At 53.1% G+C, this 19,612-nt stretch overlaps 4 protein-coding genes across 4 annotated transcripts; 3 read left to right on the forward strand and 1 right to left on the reverse strand.

Moving 5' to 3' along the window:
* Positions 1 to 8,083: 8,083 nt before the first annotated feature.
* CGCA056_v014982 (uncharacterized protein) lies at positions 8,084 to 9,334 on the forward strand (the record flags this gene model as incomplete). Its single annotated transcript, XM_037330224.1, has 1 exon — positions 8,084 to 9,334. The coding sequence occupies one exon, from the start codon at positions 8,084 to 8,086 to the stop codon at positions 9,332 to 9,334; it is 1,251 nt and encodes a 416-aa protein (XP_037171367.1).
* A 144-nt stretch (positions 9,335 to 9,478) lies between these two features.
* On the forward strand, positions 9,479 to 10,769 carry CGCA056_v014983 (uncharacterized protein; the record flags this gene model as incomplete). The annotated part of the gene is made up of 3 exons (XM_037330225.1): positions 9,479 to 9,655; positions 9,705 to 9,896; positions 10,536 to 10,769. 3 exons carry the CDS (start codon positions 9,479 to 9,481, stop codon positions 10,767 to 10,769), a joined length of 603 nt encoding a protein of 200 aa, XP_037171366.1.
* A 5,480-nt stretch (positions 10,770 to 16,249) lies between these two features.
* CGCA056_v014984 (uncharacterized protein) lies at positions 16,250 to 17,348 on the reverse strand (the record flags this gene model as incomplete). The annotated part of the gene is made up of 2 exons (XM_037330226.1): positions 16,250 to 16,555; positions 16,668 to 17,348. 2 exons carry the CDS (start codon positions 17,346 to 17,348, stop codon positions 16,250 to 16,252), a joined length of 987 nt encoding a protein of 328 aa, XP_037171365.1.
* A 432-nt stretch (positions 17,349 to 17,780) lies between these two features.
* Positions 17,781 to 19,309, forward strand: CGCA056_v014985 (uncharacterized protein; the record flags this gene model as incomplete). The annotated part of the gene is made up of 2 exons (XM_037330227.1): positions 17,781 to 18,919; positions 18,985 to 19,309. 2 exons carry the CDS (start codon positions 17,781 to 17,783, stop codon positions 19,307 to 19,309), a joined length of 1,464 nt encoding a protein of 487 aa, XP_037171364.1.
* Between the last annotated feature and the right edge of the window lie 303 nt (positions 19,310 to 19,612).

Here is a 19,612-nt window from a genome sequence, read left to right on the forward strand (position 1 = left end):
GCTGCTGCAGTGATGCAGGGTGTTTCAGTAGTCTTTGTCGAGGGGTGAGTTGTGTGGATGGGTATGTATGGGGTGGCTCTTCATACACTTTGAAATGGCCTCCAACAACCCCATTCACAACGCTGCCTCCGTATGGAGATCCCTGGCCGACTTCCAAAGAAGGCAGCCAGAACCTGGCCAGTATCGTAGCCCAAGCGGTGGCCGCCGTCGTCGCGCCGCACAACGCATTCTTACCAACGGCAACAGTCTGCGGCGGCAAAGCCTGCATCGCACCCGACTCGAAAGACTGGTATGACTCACTCATCCTGAATTTTGCGCGGCCGCCGATATATGCGCACACTGCTCTCGCAAACTTAGAACTTGGAAGATTTTGCAACCGAGGCCGCGCAGACCAGGGAGGAAATTGCATCCGAGTCGGCGCACAATCCCGCCCTGATACATGCCCTCCAGCTCATCAAGACCGTCACGTTTTCCGGCGGTGGTCGGCACAGCAAGAGTATTCGATCTTTGTGCGAGCTGCTCCTGGAGATTTCTCCAGATCACAGAAAAAGCTTTTAAGGATGAAAGTCAGGCCAAATAGAAGAGTAAAACCACATTTACGTCCTCGTTGCTCTAAAAAGTTTCAGTGGCAGTCGGCAATACCCATAGAAACAAGGAGATGATCAGTGGCAGCTCGCACGCAATATTGTAGCGTGCCACAAATCGCAGCGCAATTGCCTCATGGGCACACAAGCCCCAGAAAACGTGCTTCTCATCGCCACCCTCTTCAAGCTCCTCCTGCTTGTGGAAGGACATGTCCAGCACGTCGCGTGAGTGCCTTTTATCGATCGCCTGCAATGGTGACAGAGGTGCAGGGCTGACCGCGGGCGGCGGCACCGGTAGAAGCACTAATAAAACTCATGCTGTGTGGCCTGTGGGATTCATGTCCTCTGATTGCCACGGATAACATGCCTCATACGCACTAGAAGTCTCGGGAAATTTATCTCACTGTTTCGGGACTAATTCATGGGTTTTAAGCTTTTCACATTGCGATCGAAATTGTCATTAAGATGCGAGTAGCAAAAGAGGAGATTCGATGTGATTAAAATCGGTGATTGAAACCTTGAGGAGACTTACCATACCTTACGAGACTCACAGTGAGAGAATGTATAAACTCTGAATCATAGTCTCAGCATATTGCGCATGTTGAAGGATTGCATCTCAGCTTTCCAAAGGATTTGGGATAGTTGAGTAACCTCAAGCCGAGTTGAGCGAGCCTGTTCTCCATTTTAAGATATTGAGTAATACTTGATGATCAGGGGATGGTAATTGAGTGGTTGTATAACTGAGGCAGTCAAAGATAGTTGAGCAGATCTGACCTGAGGATGGCTTGGGTGGGCTGCATTCAATATTTGACTGCGAACCCTGAGGGTGTTCAGCAGCAGTCTTAGCAAATGGGGTTTCGCTGGAAGATTCTTCGCCGACACAAACACCCGGGTAGGTTTGAGATAGTTGACTGAGGGAAACATGTCCATAGCTCTCCGCAAACTTTACTCGATCTCGGCGCCTTGAACCTCAGGACGCGTAAGCCTATGCCTATAGCAAACTCAGTTTCGAGCGCCTCTATCGTTATCAGTAGCGATGAGAAAGGCTAGCCACACGGTCTTAAGGATTTCGCTTGTGGACGGCATTGCCAGTTTTCGCCTCTTCTGTTGAGTTTGGGGTTTCTTGTCTTCCAGATGCAGTGCCGTCGCTTTCGCGGAATTGTTTGATGTGATAGTGCCCGTCTATATTGGGAAGAATTGCCAATCATCTGGCGTCTCAAAGGCGAAGCACGGCTCAATTCTTTCGTTGAGTCTCTGAACACTGTATCAGATCCCACGCAAGAAAGTTTTGAGTGCCCACTAAGAGGCATCCCACCGCGGCATGGCATCCGTTGATTGTGCGAGACGGAATGTCGGGATTCTAGTACGCCAGGTGATCGCGCAATTTATCAGCGCCCACTTGGACGATCGTGTCATTGCAGTACTTCTGGAACAATGTGGAGCGTGTGTGGGAATAGCGACGGCCTCCAGATGTAGTAGTTGACAACACTCAACGTTGTCGGACAGGCTAGTTTGGGGGAAATGATCAACATCAAAGTCAGAGTGTTATGGCGACTGATGGATAGCTTAGTATATCCTGGCGAAATACATTGGCACAAATACCCGATGCTCCTTGATTTCGGCCGCTTATGTCGTAGGCTGGACTTGCCTGTGAGTGCGAGTTGAGCTAGGTGGAACAGAAGACTCCATAAGTCTGTAGATCTGCATCCGTTGCAGTCAAGAGTGTGCATCTTCAAACTCCGCCGTCGCGGCATGAACATCTGGTCCAAGGTTTTACTCAACCATGTTGGGTGGGAGTCATCCCGGCGATGTCGCGAGATTTGCGTCAACCAGGCGGAGGATATGGGAATAGGCTGCCGCGGTAACGGAACATGGTAGTCTCGGAAAAGTCCGCAGTGTCTATTTCCGCGATTATGTCTAATGTTCATCGTTGACGCGCTCCAAGCGCATGAATGCGAGGTCGAGTTGCATGGGCTGGATCGCTTTCCTAATCATCTCAGCCGCTAGCCTGGTTTTCACCATTCCAAATACCTACAAGGATACTTGCACATGCCCGTTTGTGTTCCTTTCTGCGATATCGCGACTCATTTCCGCCATTCAGCGGCAAACTTTCCAACAGAACGGCATCCTTCTTTGCTCGCTTACAACAAGTCAAACAATGATGCTGCAAAATCTCGCCAGGTTGCCCTTGGCCGAATCTGTGTCCGATGGGAGTGATCAGTGCTATCAGGCGGGTGTGTCACTGAGATCGAGCGTAGAAAGAAGCCCAAAAAGATAAAGAGAAGAAGAAAAGATCAGCATGAGGGGACCTTATTACTGCGAGGATAGCTCCCATCCCATCCCGTCAAGAAATAACCTCCCGTTCCGTCCCAAGCAGCCTGGTTTGAATCGGCTCCCGTGGCGAGGCCAAAGATGGATGGTATTTTCGGGCTAAGGCAAGAAGGGGGATAACCTGCGACGGGACTTATGTCGATTTAGGCCCCCTGAGCAATGTCATGTGTCCCGCACGAAGGGTCCCCACGGCCGCAATTGCACTAGAGACTGCCGCTCAGCATATCCGTTCCTTCAGACCGCGAAAATCAATTCAGGAAAGGAAATGACGAGACGTAATTTTGAAGGATGGAAGTATCCCCATCTCCCACACCATCGCTCCAGCATTGACTAATTAGTTCGGTCGTCGTCCTCTTCCTGGTCGTCCCTACCATGCCGCCGTTTGCGTATTGACGTACCTTGTCGAACTCCTTCGCCTCTGGCTGAGAAACTCTCAAAACGGACCTAATCGGGCTTCGAAACCGGGGCCTCTCGCAGGTGTTATTAGTCACCAACTCAAAGCAATGTGATAGGCTATCTTACATCTTGTTGGCTCGGCGGCAGCGGGTCTTTGGCTTCGATGCTGGAAGTGATTGCAGGCATTAGAGCTTGCAGCCGAGTCAAAACTCCGCCAGCCAAGCCGACCGAGCAGATTTTGATCGAATTCGCGTTTCGAATCCCTGAAGCACAAGCCTAACTTATGAGATGCCTGCTCGCCAGCCGCCTGGATGTGTGATGAACGCATTTTGCGACGGAGTCTTGGCAAGAGAGGGACGTAAAAGCTGTCGCTAGTAGTCTGCATGTAGAGTGGGAGTGTGAAGACCATTGGCTTTCCAAGAACTGGCCAGGATGCAGCTCCCTCTATTTGCTCCTACATCATCTCATCGGTGACTGCGGTGTGGCGTCCGGTATTCTGCTCTTTCTGGAAACCCAGAGACAAGACATTTCCCTCGGGGAGTTACTTACCCCTGCTCCCGTGCGTGCTCTCAATGGCAGACTTAAAAGCACTCTTCTACACCAACCCGACTCCTTCTCGTCCTTCTTCTCCCTTTCAACCTCACATCTTATCTTGGTCTGCGAGGATTCACTTCCGTCCAAAGTCTCCGTATTCCAGACGGGATTGTCTCGTCTTCGCGTACACTCCATCAGCTCGGACACTTTCGGACGGAGTATGTGCTGACTCCTGAGCTGGGCATTGCTTCCACACAAGATGATATGAAGCTATCTCCGCCGTACACCCCTGAGTCGCCGTTGTACGATGTGGCAATGCCTTACTCCGATATATTCCAGCTTAAAACCCTACTCCTTGGGTCTGATAATGGTGAGGGCCTATTTCCGGCAGCAATATTCAATGCCTCTTACCTGACGAGTAGTGTCCGCAATGATGCTTCTATGATATCCTGTATGGTCTAAACTTTGAAAGATCGATCTAGGCCTCTCTGTCAACACCGGCAAATCCACGCCCTCGATAGAATAGGGAGTTTTGATTCTCTGTTGTCGTCCCCTGCCCCTTTTCTCCGCATTGATCGTTTCTATGATATTTCTAGGGCTGTCTTGTTATGAATCTCCGCAGAAGATAATAACATTAAGTGATCTGCTGCTCATTCGTGCAAACTTAAGCCTGCTCTGCCTATTGATGAGGTGTTGCAAGAGGCTTAGCCGGACGAACTGAGAAGGCAGAGGCCTGCAAATCATTAAGAGATTGATAAGAACCTTGTGAACGAGGATTGTGATGAAATCCTTGCTGAGATCAAGTAATTAGCAGTATGAATTGTAGACTGTTATATACTGGATGGACGTCATGAGATGTTGTGAGTTGTATGTTTACTGACTAGCTAGGCAATGATTATGATTGAAATCTCCAATCTATACTCTTTCTCACATGCGACACGCACGCGATCGCCACAATGCTACCCATATCACTCGAATCACCACCAAAGAGAATGAAACTGGAGAAACCTCTGCCATCTCCTACCGTGGCCTGACGTTTTCAACTCTTCTACTGAAAGTTGCTTGCGACTAGACTCTGGGCCTCAGTCGGCGGTTTCCGATCTCAAGACAAGTTGTAAAATATGCAAAAGGCGCGGTTTTCTGGGCGAGGAGCTCCCTCGTATATGGGTTATACAGATACCGAACTTCGTGCTAGCATACCACGATCGGAGCAAATTTAATGATATCAAAGTCATGGATATGTCTACGAAGATCAGTGACTAGGAAGGAGAGATAAATGGAAAGCTTTCGCAGTGTGCAGGGTTTATCAACCGCCTCATCTCTTCTGCCTGGAACAGGCTATCTGGTCAGCAGAGATGTAAACTTTAGAAGAAGCGTATTTGGGCCCATATGGCTGAGACTATGCCCTTCTTGGCCCTTGGCCCCTGCCGCCCGTGCGATCTGCTTGTTGGACCTGGTATTAATATGCCGCGTTCAGACGCAGATCCTAGTTCTCCGAGAGGACAGAAGTGATGCGTGTTCTTTCCCATCTCCTGCCTCACCGCAGAGTTGGTAATTGGGGATCATTGTGCGTCCATATCAGTATCACGTCGCACTTGTGTCAAAATTGACGTTGAATTGAACATGGGTCTCTCAGCCTTGGTCCGGACCTGGTCGGGTTGAAGAGAGTACCGCACAATGCGCTGCTACATGGCCCGCGAGCAGTCGGAGCCGAACCGGAACGGCAGCAGCTTATCTGTCTTGAACTTGGCAAGGGGCCGTCCACAGGATTTGACCAGCCAAGATGCACACATGGAATGGGAAGGCCAGGGTGATACGGGGCCTTGTATCTATTCGTCAGACACATGGCGATGGTGTCTAGCCAGTGACGAGCGAGTTTAGAAAGGACGGCCTGCTGTGGATGGAAAAGCGAGACATGGACTGCAATGAGGCAGACAGTTAAGTTTTAAAAGCAAGGCACCAGCCGGCGTCGATGTCGAGCAAACGGTCAGGCTAGGGTACGTACTGAAAGCTGACCAAAGACATGCCCCTCTTGTCCGTTTGCCGCCGCTTCTTTCAATCTCAACACCTATCTACTAACACTCCAACACACTAACAACCTCAGAATCTGTCAGCGTTTTCTTACCACGCCTTTATGCCCTGGAACTCACGCAAGGGGTCCGTAGACTCGTCAAAAGCTACCACACTACTAAGCGCTAGAGGAGGAAGGCTGTCCGGCATTTCTACTGGAGAGAATTATGGGGATCGTGCGAAATTTCGCACAGGAATGCTGCGTCTGGCTAATCAGGTGAAGCCATTTAGTGGGGCATGAACGAGCGTGCACACTGCAGTGTGGACTGTGTCCCGTGGGGTATTAGCGAGAGCGGTGCTGCGGTGCAAGTGGACTGCATAGACCACAGTGGCACTGTGTGCCCTGACCTGAGGAAGTCAGTGTCGGCACCGCACCGCCGGGAGCCAAAGTCAAGGCCGCCTGTAATCCATGGCACCGCCGTTCGGGAGGTTCACTTGGACGGATTTCTCAGTGGACCCAGCCTTGCAACTGCCGCAAGTGAAGGGGTTCAGAGAAACACTGTGCTTCCATGTGCTTGAAAATTTCGCTACAGGGGCTCCGTGCTAACTGGTAAGAAGGTATCGGAGACTAGCGACAACTCCAATACATCTCTTGAGACCCCCCTTGCCCAACCTGCTAGGCGTCACAAGGGCATAATTGACGACAATGTCTCATCCTCGTCGAGCCGAACCGCCCCCACAGGCACCAACATCCGCTAGAAAGTTTGTCGGGCGTCGTTGGACGGCTGCTAGTTTATTGTCTCTAATTGCCCTTGTGATACTGGCGGTATCCTAAGGGTGTACGTACCGTCTCTCTGATTGGCCCATCCTTATGATACCGACGGTATCGTAAGGGTAGCCAATCATCTCAGTGGCATCAGTGGACCCCCGTCGTTGCGTCGCCGCCCACGCTAATCACTAGAAGCAGACTCACTATGTCGCGCAGGGACGCGCAGGTCATTTGAAGACTTCGCGCACAAGCAATGACTACGCGCGCGATTGATTGTCACAAGCGAAGTTGTGTGGACACGTCGCGCAAGGAGGTGCAATAGCTGCGACCTCATACTTGCTAACTCGCTGCGGCGCGTCATCCAGGCTTAGGTCCTGATAATCGCTATCGACCTACTTAAAATCGAAGCCAACACCTGTGTTCTTGCCGACGAGTTCATTGCCCACCGTCTAGGTCTCATTCCTCCATATCCAAAGGATGTCCACAGCTTTTTTTCTCCTGCGAGCGTACGGCGGTAACTGCAATGTCAAACTTGCCCTAACGCACGCTGCAACTCTGATGATGAAAGTTAGATTCATCCCACACCGGCGTCCCGTCCGGCAGGGTAGCTCCACTCAGGCTACGGTGCACTCAGACCAGACAGGACGCCGGTGACGGGAGCGGACTCGTCCGGCTGGCCTCGCGCAATGCCGATTGCCAGCGAAGTGTTCACTGCCTGCTGAAGTGGCAACACCCGGCCAGGACGGTTGGTGCACTGAGTTTGGGTTGCTGTCCCGCGCTATAAGAAACGCACCGCCATCCATGCTCGTCGGGAAAAATGCACGTTAAGCAGGATATTTCTCCCGATCGGATTTTGCGTTCTGTTACAATCCATCCGATGACTTCCGTCGATACTATTGAACGCGGATACCGTGAATCTCAGTTGCGCAGGTGATCGGTCAAGACCGTGGCTGCTAGGTGTATAGCTACTCAGTGCGTTGCTTCTCTCACTGAATGGATGGCCCAGCCACTAGAGCTCTCTAATTGGCCAAGCCTTATGATAACAACGGTATCCTAACGATAACGCTGGTATCCTAAGGCTGGCCAATCGCGTTATGTGGCTGGCCGTGTGCCCTTTCCTTCTTCTTTCCTCTTTCCCTCGCCGTTTCCCATGGCAGGCGCAGGACGGAAGGGAGATGTACAGGCCCGTGGATGGACGTGGATGGCAGGAAGACACGGCAATCGGAAGTAGACCTCCTCCACTCCTTCCCGTCACATTTCTCTATCACATTTGACGGGAAATGTCTCTCCGCCACTGCTGCTCGTGATCTCAACCTTCAACCCATCACCATCTTTTTCTGCCCTCGCGTGCAACGTGCCATTACATCACTCTTTCTATTCCGAACGTTCCACGTTCATCGTCTATCCATGCGGGCCCGTTCGACTATCACCCTCACCGCTATCACGCTTGACTTTCAGAATGGCTCCCGAGGGGACGGTGCTCCGAACTCTGCGACCTCGACCTCGACCACCACCACCACGACAGACAATCCCATCGATTGGCTCTGGATCGCCAGAATCCTCGAAAGACAGCGCCGATATCGCCACAGATGATGACGCCAGGGCGAGCTTGAACGCCGCAGAGGAGCCCAGTCCAAATTTACCATACCACAGAGTTTCCGCTGAGGTGACCGACACAGACCCCAGGCCCGGTCGTAAGACGTCCAAGTTTGTCAACGAACAGCTGGCAGCAATAACAACACCTGACCGCACTCTAGTTGCCGAGAAGACTATCGCGAACCTTCCTTTGATAAAAAGGGCGACTCGCGCTGTTGCCCGCAGCAGGCCCGAGAGTGCGGCCCCGACCCAGAACTTGGGAAAGGCCCGCCGCTACGAGGAGACCCTAGATGCCGCCTGGGGTGGCAGAGCCTGGCTGCCGCCGCCATTGTTCAGCCGCATCCGCCCCGGAAAAGTCGGTCGGGCTGATCACAAGCTATCAATCAATTCACTCAGTTACATGGCCACTCTGGCCCGTCTTTGCCGCGAAGCCGACATCGATGTGCGCACGTGGTACGACGAGGGCGGACTCCTCCGCGAGGCCGCCGTGCTTTGCCATGGTCAGCCAATTCGGTGGACGAAAGCAGTCTCGAAACGCGCTGTGCAACTTCTCCGCGAGCGGGGTGGGGCGATCTCTTCCGCTTCTCAAGATCAAAATCGCCAGTCTACGGCTAACGACGAGGTCGCTCGGCATGCAGCAGCAGCAGCAGCAGCAGACCACAGCAGCGACGACGAGAGTCTGGGAAGCACAAGCATGAATTTAGCGACAACTCGGTTGCGCCAAGTCTACTCTTCTCCTTTGTACGGGCCGAACCAGGTTTCCGTGATCCATCACGAGTATATCCGCGCATCCACCGTCAGCTCGATGCAAGATCGCGACTACGACGACGATTTCAGCAACTTTGACACCGACGACGATGAGCCCCCCTTCACCAACATCAGAAACGACGGGGACAGCGTAGAAGCCGTCGTGGATGTCGCTGATGCTGTCCAAGACAACGATGCCGAGTCAGCGGCAGAAGCCAACCACGTCGTCAGCGACTCCCTCGTCGGAAATCCATCGGAGGAAGCTAACATCCCAATACTAGAAAATCTGCCCATCGCATTCAAGACTCTCCCAAAAGCAGTCAATCAACTGAGTAATAGGGATCGGTTGACTGACGACAGCATATAAGTGCTCTAACTCCTCCTACTAAATTCAATGGTCGTGGAACTGAGAATCCTTGTTGTTAACCCTCTCTACTTGCAACCTGCAGGTAGACTTCCCGCACGTCTACCGTCAACTCTCCAGAACAGACGCAAAGACCGAATCGTGACTATGGTTCACCAAAGACGCTTGCAGCACTGGATTCTCCTCGACATTTGCTTCGCCGACCGTTACGTCCGCAGCTACGACTCCATCTCGTCGTCAGGCGCCTCGCCAGATGTCAAAGAGGCGGCTGTTCCCTGGCTGTCGCTACACGTCCTAGGACCTGACTTTTCCTTTTCGACACCAGTGAGTGCTTGTCGTTTGTTATCGGTTTTCGCAGCTAACGATGCGACAGAGATGCCCCCAACAGGATAACGATACTAGCTGCGGCGCTTTTGCTCTGCTGGGGATGCAACACCTCCTTGCGGGCAACCTCACCCTGGCGGACCTCGATGTCAAAAGTGGAAAGCACGCTCGCGAGATCCTTGTCCGAACAGCTTTAGCAAAGCCGCCGATCCACTCCAAAGTCCCTCATTGGCTTGTACAAGTCAGCAACAGTCTCCCGCCTCCGCAGACACAATCGCCCGCCACAGTGCCTCGCCCTCCCCAACGTGACTCCGACACGTTTGCAAATCCGAATCCATGCCTGAAGTCGGTATCAAATGGATATTTAGACCGTGAATTAGATGCCGAATCTGGGGCGGCGATGACACCGACTCTGAAGATCAGTCTTCGACGCAGGCGATCCCAACACAGCGGCAGCAGAGACGAGGAAAGCAGTCCCCTCAGGAAACGCTGCAGACTCAAAGTTAACAAGAATCAGCCCGACTCAGCTAGTTTCATTCGCACTACACCATCTCTTGACCGACGCGCGAAGTTGGACGCTCTGATGAAAGAGATAGCAGCTTTGGAAGAACCATCGCCATCGGAGCAAGAGAGCGAGAAGGACATCCATAGGTTTAGAGTTGACTTGGAAGCAGCGAGGGCACGGTCGGTGGGAGCTGCAAAGGCTCTCGGGACCCTAACCAAGGCACTGCGGAATGAACGCACGTCGCAGGCGGAGTCTAAGTCAAGCTGCGAACAGATGGCGAAGTGGGCGGGAAATGTCCTATAGGCCTCCTCTCAGATAACCCAGCGAGGTGCCAAGCACAGCGACACCACTTCATGCTGAGATGCGTTGCAAAAGACCAAAGAAGCACACCAGCTCTTCGTCGAAAATTTCATATGCCGCGCAAAGATAGAGGTTAATGCAGCAAATAAAAAGGTCCGAGAGGCTGAGGATGCTGTCGCTGAGCAGCGTCAGGTGGTCGTCACGGCGGAGCAAGGTGTTATCGACGCGGAGACGCTACTTGGCAACGCCGAGTTGTCAAGCAGGAACTATCAAGACTACAAGAAGCTTCGAGGCGCGCTTGCAGCATGAAGTGAGGCGAGCGCGTTCAGTGTTAGACGTTTTTTTGTCTTGGCGCAGGAATCATCTGATAGAAGTTTGCAGCCTTTCACTTGGACGCGCAGTTTGTCAAGCGAGCGCGTTTGATGGTGGAGTTTTCCTGTTGGCGCACGAATCATTCGTTAGGAGCTCACAGCTTGCTTTCTCTTGGACGTGTAGTTTGTCGTTCGAATATCCCTATTGAAATTGCAGAATTCCAAGATTGCCACTCGTATTCTCCCAACCTTGAGGTTTTCCAAGCGTTTGTGTGAATCCGGGCTGGCCTCGGAATCTCAGACACTAATAGGATTGGTGCCAACTTTGCACCGCACCTAACCATCCACAATGCCATTGCCACAGAGGACGTCGTGTCATTGGTTTTTAATCTAGCACTTGGCTGGGTGGTGTCTGAGGTGCTGGGTTGTCGACGTGGGTGGGTAGGGTGGACTTCTGGGGAACATGCCACCTGGGCAGAATTTCTGCATCAGTGGGATGCTGATGGTGGGGCACAAATTCCCACGCGATGGGTGCACTATATATGTGGTACCTTGGTGGTCTAGTTCACTAACACCAGTGATGTGACTGGCCAGCCTTTGGATACTGATGGTATCGTAAGGGCAGGCCAACCAGTGAGACGATTCACTGCTAGGATACCGTCGGTATCAAAAGGGTAGGCCAATCAGAGGGACCGTAGTGCACTAGCGGAAAGTACCCACTGGCGGAAAAAAAGCCAAAACACCAGCACCTTGGTGGTCTGGCGAAAAAGAATCCCAGAACGCTCTAGTGACGTAGTGTTCTGGCGAAAATTTGCTGTTACCTTGGTGGTCTGGCGGAGGCCAGCACTTGATGGTTACTGTTAGGGGCACTAAGTAAGGGACATAGTGCATAGACTTCACGTCGCCTTTCGTCTTAGCGAACTTCATCACCAACGCCCATCTTTTCGTGACTTTGCTGCAGCTGCACAGAGAAAGCCTGAGGATCATTCCAAGCCCGATCCTTCATGCGAAAGCAGCGTCCAAGTCCAGTCGGTCTTCCTAAGGTCCACTTCGGATCGCCTCTTGGAAGCTTCACAGGCCGGAAAAGGTGGGCTGCTGTTGGACGCATGTGCACCCTAGAATGCTTCCCTTCCCATGTTCAACTTCTTCGAATTGGGACCTGCCCTGGGCCCTGCTTCTCCTGCCCAATATCGCTTGTGATCCCCGCAAGCCACTGCTCTCCTTCCCGATGTCGCTTACGATTTCTGCATGTGACTGCTCAACATGGTGTTCGTGACTGCTCTACACCATGTTCACATCTGCCAGCGGAAGGCAGCGACATAGCGTACCTGCCCCTTCAACCTGGGTATCTGCTGGTGCTGCGAACCACGTCTACCTTTCCATCCTCCCATCCATCCCCCCATCCATCTCCCATCCATCCAGCCTGATTTCCATCCATTCTTGTTCCACCAACTCCATGTCGCCGCCTACTGGCACACCCTTTTGACTGCCGCATAACCCTGACGGGGAAACATGTGAGGGCCAGGATGGCTCGCAGAGAAACCTCTATGGTCAATCTTTGGGGTATTTGAAGGGGGCGCTGCCTTTTCCTCGCAGGGTCCAGCCGCAGCCTGCCTCGCACATTATTAAACGCCTACTTTGGCACTCAGGCTTTGATTACCGCTGACCTGGTCCCCAAGTCCATCTTCGTCATCAGCGAAGACCGCGTACACGACATTTTCCGCGCAGGATCCATGCAGCCGCAATCCCAGGGCTCCCAATCTCAACCTCGTCACCTCAAACGACTGCTTCGTCGCTCTGATTACTGCTGACCTGGTCCCCAAGTCGAACTTCATCTTCAGCGAAGACAGTACGCTTGCGGGGGGCAGCTCCCTCTCCCACACCACCATTATTCGGCAGCAAATTTCAGCTTTAGCTTTCAATTTCCCATGCAACAGGTGCCATGAAAAAACTCCCAATAGGTACGTAGTTGCAGCATAGATGCCACTGCCTCTTCTTCGTCTAACAACCAAATACAGGCCACACGGCTACCTTATACCAAGGCGACAAACCACTCACGTTTAGCAGCGAGAGCAAGCCTTAAAGAGCATAGGACGTATCTTTCAGACCTAGCTCTATTTGATTCAACGGCAGCAACTTCAGATACAACCGCAGGTGACGGGCCCTGTTCCAGAACAACCATCAGATATATCTTTCAGACCTAATAATGTTCGACTTAAAGACGGCACATTAGACCTAGCCGCGGGTGATGGGCTGCATTTGGCGGCGAGAACGAGCATTAGGCGTATCTTTCAGACCTGATCATTTTCGAATTGGGACCGCACACGCGCACAGCCGAAGGTGACGGGTCCCGGTCCGAAAGGACGAGCAAGGCTTACCGCTGTTCTCCACGAAGTATTCAACACACGACACCATCTCTTGGGTCGTTGACCCTGAACTTCCCGCGTCGCATGGTCGGCGTGGGGGGAGATGTCATCACGCCCAGTCAACAAGGTGCGCCTCCAGGCGGCAAACTGCGAAGAAAAATTTAGAAGGGAAGAAGAATACCCCACCCGCCCTACTGCAAACACTACCCAAATTTGCAAGCCGCCATCGTTGTGAAGAAGGAGGCGGCGCCTGAGGTCTCCAAGCTGGCTCGTCGTGCCTCATCGGCTCAGCCAGCTCAGCAGAAGCTGTCAATCTCCGCCGAGCGGTTGGAGGCCCTGGTAGAGAAGAAGGTTAGATTGCCTGTCTTCACGGAAGCATCAGATCTTGCTGGCAAGGCCAGCCGGATGAACAAGTGGGCTGGGCATGGCTGGGTGGGTGAAATTACCAGATTACCAGATTACCATATGGTAATCGGTGACTAAGCACCGGTCGGCAACATTGACGGCGCCCAGATGGATAGCAGCGTCTGGGAATCCGCTCGGTATCCCCCATGTTCACCCGTCTGGACGCACCGTGTAACAAGCACGCGCAATACGTCGGCGCATTTGGGAACGGATTCTATCAGGAAAAGGCAAGGGAGGGGAGGGAATAGAAGTAGAGACTAGCTCGCATGGCGGGTTTTCGCGCATGCTTTTGGCCAAGCAGACGGAGTAATAAATAGCGTGGAACAATCATTGACTTTTCAAATGTGCTCGTCCCTGTGATTGCTGCTTCACTTCATTCGTTCTTTGCATTGTCATCGAGTTTTGCTACCGGGGGGCAGGGCCCCCCTATGACTTCATTAGTAGTGCCCTCAATACTTCGGTCTGATGATAGATGACGACGACAACAATAGTGACGACAACGATATTGATGACAGCGAGAGGGGCGAAAACGACGACAGGGACGACGATAACGACAGGGACGACGATAACGACAGGGACGACGATAACGACAGGGACGACGATAACGACAGGGACGACGATAACGACAGGGACGACGATAACGACAGGGGCGACGACAACAAGCAGATAAGAAATTCTGTCGCCTTAGTATAGGAAATCAAGGGGATCTTGGTAGGATTTACGGGGTACATGCGTGTAGCAGACACTGCCCGGGTAGCAAGTATCCTGTCATCAGCCCTTGGTCGTCCAAATTGCTCTCATCAATCTTCTCTGGAGGACTCTTGGCCAATCCTGACCAGACAGCGAGTCGACGCGTTGGCGTAGCCCGCTGGTCGAAATGGTCTGTCAGGGTTTGGGGCCTTCACCGTCTGGCCGGTCGCACTACGAGCCTTGTGGAGAGGGATGCCATGGTTTGAATTTCTTCACGGTTGTCGGTCCCATACTAAACGTGCCGATATTGCACGCTCCGCTTGGAGGCGGAATGTTCTTCGTGTTCAAGTAATTTCAATACCCAGCCCAGTCTCCATGAACCTTTCCATGGGGGTTGAAGTCACTGGTGAATGGAAATGATTTTAATGTCTTGGTCAGTTTTCTGTGTCCAGATGCAGATGCAATGAGAGGTGGAGGCGGAGGGATTGAAGCTGCGTGCAGTGGCTTGAAGTGGCTTGATTCCTGTAGCTGCGAGGGCCGGGCGCGCCTGGCTGCGAAGTGGGGACTCGGGCCCGGCGCCGGATTCAGTGATGCTCTTGTTGTCTCCTCTTCCTCCCCAATGGCTTCACGGCAAGACATAATGGGACTGACACCTTGATGGACTCGTGCCGACTCAGGTGTCCATGTTATCCCTCAGATTCGCAACACCCAAACCTCGTGGACTTAAAGGCCACCAACTGAGCAGTGCGAACAAGCCGGCTGCTCAGCCTGAGCAAAACACGGCGGCATTTCGGCAAATGCGTTCAGGGATCACCGCATGTCATCCAGGACGATTGAGCAGTCCAGACCTTCAGCATCGCCGTCGACCAACTCCAGCGCGGCGACATATTCATCTGCATGCGGCCCGAGACGTATCCTCCGCCAACATCGGTCTCGCCTTCTCCATCTACTTTCATTCGATGATGACCGGGGTGCACCGCAGGATACGTCGTCACCAACTGCGAATCCCGCTTTCAACTCCAGGTAATTTCAGTGACACGGGCCTAGCCATATTCACGCGCATGCCCGAGCATTCCTTTTCATCCGTCTCCGGCTTCGATCAACGTGGTTTGGGATTCGAGGTCTTGGATGAGATTGCTCAACGCAGAGCGACTGAATGCTCAAAATCAAGCGAATAGAACGCATCTTATATGTTCCCAAGTTGATGTGAAATCAGCAAAACAGTCGGAACCAGGTCATCTAGCAGCACCGGCAACGTGAAGCTCCTCGCGGGTGTAGCTGTCAGCTGGCCACAGCTCGGCCGGAGATCGTAATCCCAATAGCAACAAGTCCTGGTTGTCTCGCATGAAGACAGGAAACCGCAACTCTCCGGCTTGCGTCTCCGCCACGCTGAGGGCGAATAATAACAATCCAGCTAAGACAGACAGCTGGGCTGAAACTACGGCTCTGAAGTGTATACATCACTCGCTTGCCATGAGAATTGGCCCGGAGCCAAGGCCATGTCAGCTGGAGAGAGACGAGTCAAGAGCGTCTACGTCAAGGACCAGGAAGAGGCCGCGCTGTCCATCTGGCTGACGGACGAGCTCTGGCTCGGGGAGAGCGACATCGTCGCCTGCCTCGCTGCCATGCTTCGCTCAGGGGATTTCTGAATGAGGCGCCTTCGATCTTGACAGCCGTGACTTGAAGCTGCGGTGCGGGTGCCGACAAAACGATTCCTAACCGAGAGAATCTTTTGCTCGACTAAGAAGAGCGGCCGCACAGAGGCAAGAGCAAGGCGGTGTGGAGAATCACAGTGAGATCAATGTCTGTTTCAAACCAGGTTCGAATTCCATGACGCCAAGTAATGCCTACGGGGGTATCATCCACATGTCCATGAACCAACAACGCCACATTGCTGCCAGAAGACCTTGGCTGCTCCAAAAACCAAAACACAAACGGAAACACCGAACCACAGCCAGAGAGTCAGGTCCGCTCGACGGCTTGAACCAGCCTGGCACCAGGACGAACTCTTCGTGACCTACCCAGACCGCGAAGAAGACGGAGACCCACCGTCATCTCCACAGTCGCTTGCTGTCTCTGAACCATCATCCTTGGGGAAAAGCTCCTCTGAAGGCGTAGCTTGGTGGGAGGCGAAGCGGAAGCGAAGCCACGAAATCACCTGCAGCCAATCGCCGTAGCCGGCTTCGGATGTGATCTTGTCGAGAGAAAGAGTGTCCCTCGTGGTGATGTACAAATTGGGACCGTCGGGACCGTCATGATCGTTTGGATCGATTCGCATCTGGAGAACTCGGAGCGTGGTGGTTGTGAACATGAGGAGGGTGGCCTACGACGTGAGGAAAGAGCAAGTCAGCACACGCTCAAACAGAAACACTGAGGAATCCAGGGAGAAAGGATCAGGACAGAAGGTAGAGAGAGTCCTGCGGAGATGACCTTACCGCGATGGGTGTATTGAGAGGCTTGCCGCTCATTGCGTGGCAGACGAGGGTGACCAGGCAGAGAAGCTCGCTTCGTCTGTATGGAAGATGCGCAGAAAGCGGATCGCAGGAGTCGTCGAAGGCAACGCAGCCGACGGATCTGCAGCCGTTGGGGCCTTCACCTTTCGCCCGAAGCAAGGCCGTCGCCTTCCAACGCCAAGTCTGGTAATCTGGATACGCCTCTCCCTTGGCGAGCAAACGCTCCATCGGGTTATCCCAATTGAGGGGGCTTGGACGGGCGGACGAGTCTGGGGGAGGTTTTGCAGCCGGCTGGGGGGCGTCGGCAGTTGGTCGCGCCAGGAGGGTTGCCATCTCGGAGAAATGGGTGGCCCATTCGAGGGCGGTGCGGTTTGCGTCCCAAGGCAGCTTCTGGGGGGGACGCAGGGCTGGATTGCGGTCGGCAGTGCTGCGGTCGAGATAGGGAGATGGAATGGAGGATGCATCTGGTAGCCACCGTGGATGGTCGTGGTTCTTTGTCGTGTAGACTCCGAGTTTCTCTAGCATGGGGTTGGTGAAGACGGAGTCGTCGTAGCGTTGGATGGCGACGAGTGCTGCGCAGACCTTGCTAGCACAGCGGTTGCTGGCAGAGACATCAGTTGGAGTGCTGCTGCTGTCGCTGTCGCTGGCGGAAACAATGCTCATGGTGAACGGCTGTGCCTAACTGCAGGCAGGAGTCGAGGAAGATGGATGTGAAAGGGAGGGCGCAAGATTGATGCTTGGTGATTGACTGATTGTGGTGGTAGCAAGTGGTTTGTATAGGCTTTGCTTTGAGAGTGGCACAGACGCGCTTTGTTTACTTGGAACCAAAAGCACAGACCTGGCAGCATCACACCAGGTAACCAGTGTCACCTGGTCACGTGGCTAATGTTGGCACCACCTTAGTCATCTGAAGGAGGAGCACTCCAGGCACAGCAGCTGAGTCAGAGGCTCCTAGCTTATGTAACCAGGTTTCTACCGTTCGTGGCCCGTGCGCCCACCCCGATTGAGTCCAAAGTGGGATCGTGATCCCTCAAACGGTGGTGGATCAATTCAGTCCTATTCAGTCCTCAACTTCTCCGAAGCTGATCACGCTTCATGGCTCCGGTTCCTCGTGACTTGACAGCATGGAAAGCCCAGGTCATTCAGCAGGGCATCGGCAACAAGACACTCGGCGAAATTGAGCCTACATCAGGCTCCAAGATACCCCACAGCGCGTTTCTCCAACTGCGTGCTGTTTGGCTGCCCGACAAGCTCGCCTCGGAAGCGACCAAGAACCTCTATGAGACCGGCCTCATCGGAGACTTCACGGAATTGATCAATAAAGTTGTAACACACGGGTTCAGTCAAGCGGACACGTTTCATAACTTTCTCGACGACATCTGTGGCTCGAGCAACAAAACCCCAGCCTCGCAATCCGATGAATCCCTTGTGAATGCCCCTGCGATCGAGCCGAAGTTCAGTAGCTTCGTCGTACCCTTGGGTCAGTGGAAGCTGCTTAAGCCTGCTGCGCCGGAACGGGTGGTGGCAAGCACGCCGCCTCATAATGCCATCAAAAACAAAGGCGCCCTGCCGCTCGACTATGATAAACCTCCACTCTCGCCTTCATTCTCTAGAGAGCTGGACTTAGGTGTTGTAGACATCACCAGCTTACTCATGTCGCAGCAGCTCGAAACGCCCTCAAAGGTCCGCGTCAAGGAGAGCCCCGCAACGCCGCTTAATGAATCACAAGCAGACGGTGCAAGCGCCACCCCGACTCGTTCGCCTCCTGAATCCCCGGCCTTTTCTTCTGGCGGGGAGAGTGAGGCTGAGCCCATTGCGCAGGTGGCCGGTCGTCCGGAATCATCGTCAACAATATCTCTTCGGAAACCCCGCACAAAGTACGAAGTACAAACGTCCAACTTCTTCTCCAGCTTCTTCTACGCCTTCTTTCCACACTATCTTACCTTCGTGTGGACTCGGTACCTGGAAGTCGTTACCGAGGAAGCCAGTTATCGCTTTGGCGGCAAACACCCGGTTGCCTCTGGCACCGCTCCATCTCCTCCCCCAATCTTTATCGCCCGCACCGACGGGGCCTTCTACGAAGTCGGCGATGACGGTTCTCGGAACAAAAGGGGCTTCCTGCCCTTTGAGTTAAAGCCATATTGTCGGGCTGAAAAGTTGGCCGCCACATGCCGAGAGGAGACGGCTGAGATGGCTGCCATCATCTATGAGGAGTTTGTAATGGACAACCAGCAGTGAGTGCCCGGGGATGCTTTCCGTGGATGGCTGGCCGTGTGCGTTTTCACTAACAGCGAAAAAGTCCACCGTCTGACGAGCATGAAGCCCTCGACAAAACACATCATCGGTTTATGCTTTCGCTGAACCGGGATGAATTCTACATCACGGTCGCAACCTTTACTGGCCATTACATATCGTACATCAGCAGCACTTCCACGCCGTCAAATCCATCGATTCTTGAAGCGAAGCATCTCATCTCCTTCCAGCCTCATGGGCCATTCAGTCTGCTGGTCAGGAATCATATGACAATTTTTAGGGAGATTATGCTTTCCATGGCTATGAAGAAGATCAATCATCGAGGCTCAAAGGGTCAAATAGTGCTTAATGCTTTACAAAGTCGCCGTTGATGGCGTTGTCTGGTGCCCTGAAGGCTTGTGTCATTGCCGAACATTCAATACGCGCCATCGAGAAATGGTTGACTCGGTTGGCAATGAACCTGTTATCTTCTGAGAGACGTGGTAGAGTAGAAGGAAACCTGGAAGCTGGCAGGAAAATGCATACCATACTTACGAATGCACTCCATCAACGACAAGGGGATTCTTTGTGGCAGCGACGCATTTTACTCAGTGTAGATCTCAATTGCAGCTGAACTTGCAACTTTGGTGGAAGGGGCTACTGCTGACCTCGCTTAGCACTCTCACCAAGCTAGT

The sequence above is a fragment of the Colletotrichum aenigma genome, assembly GCF_013390185.1.
Source record: "Colletotrichum aenigma strain Cg56 chromosome Unknown KSG_Cg56_contig12, whole genome shotgun sequence".
NCBI classification, from domain to species: domain Eukaryota; kingdom Fungi; phylum Ascomycota; class Sordariomycetes; order Glomerellales; family Glomerellaceae; genus Colletotrichum; species Colletotrichum aenigma.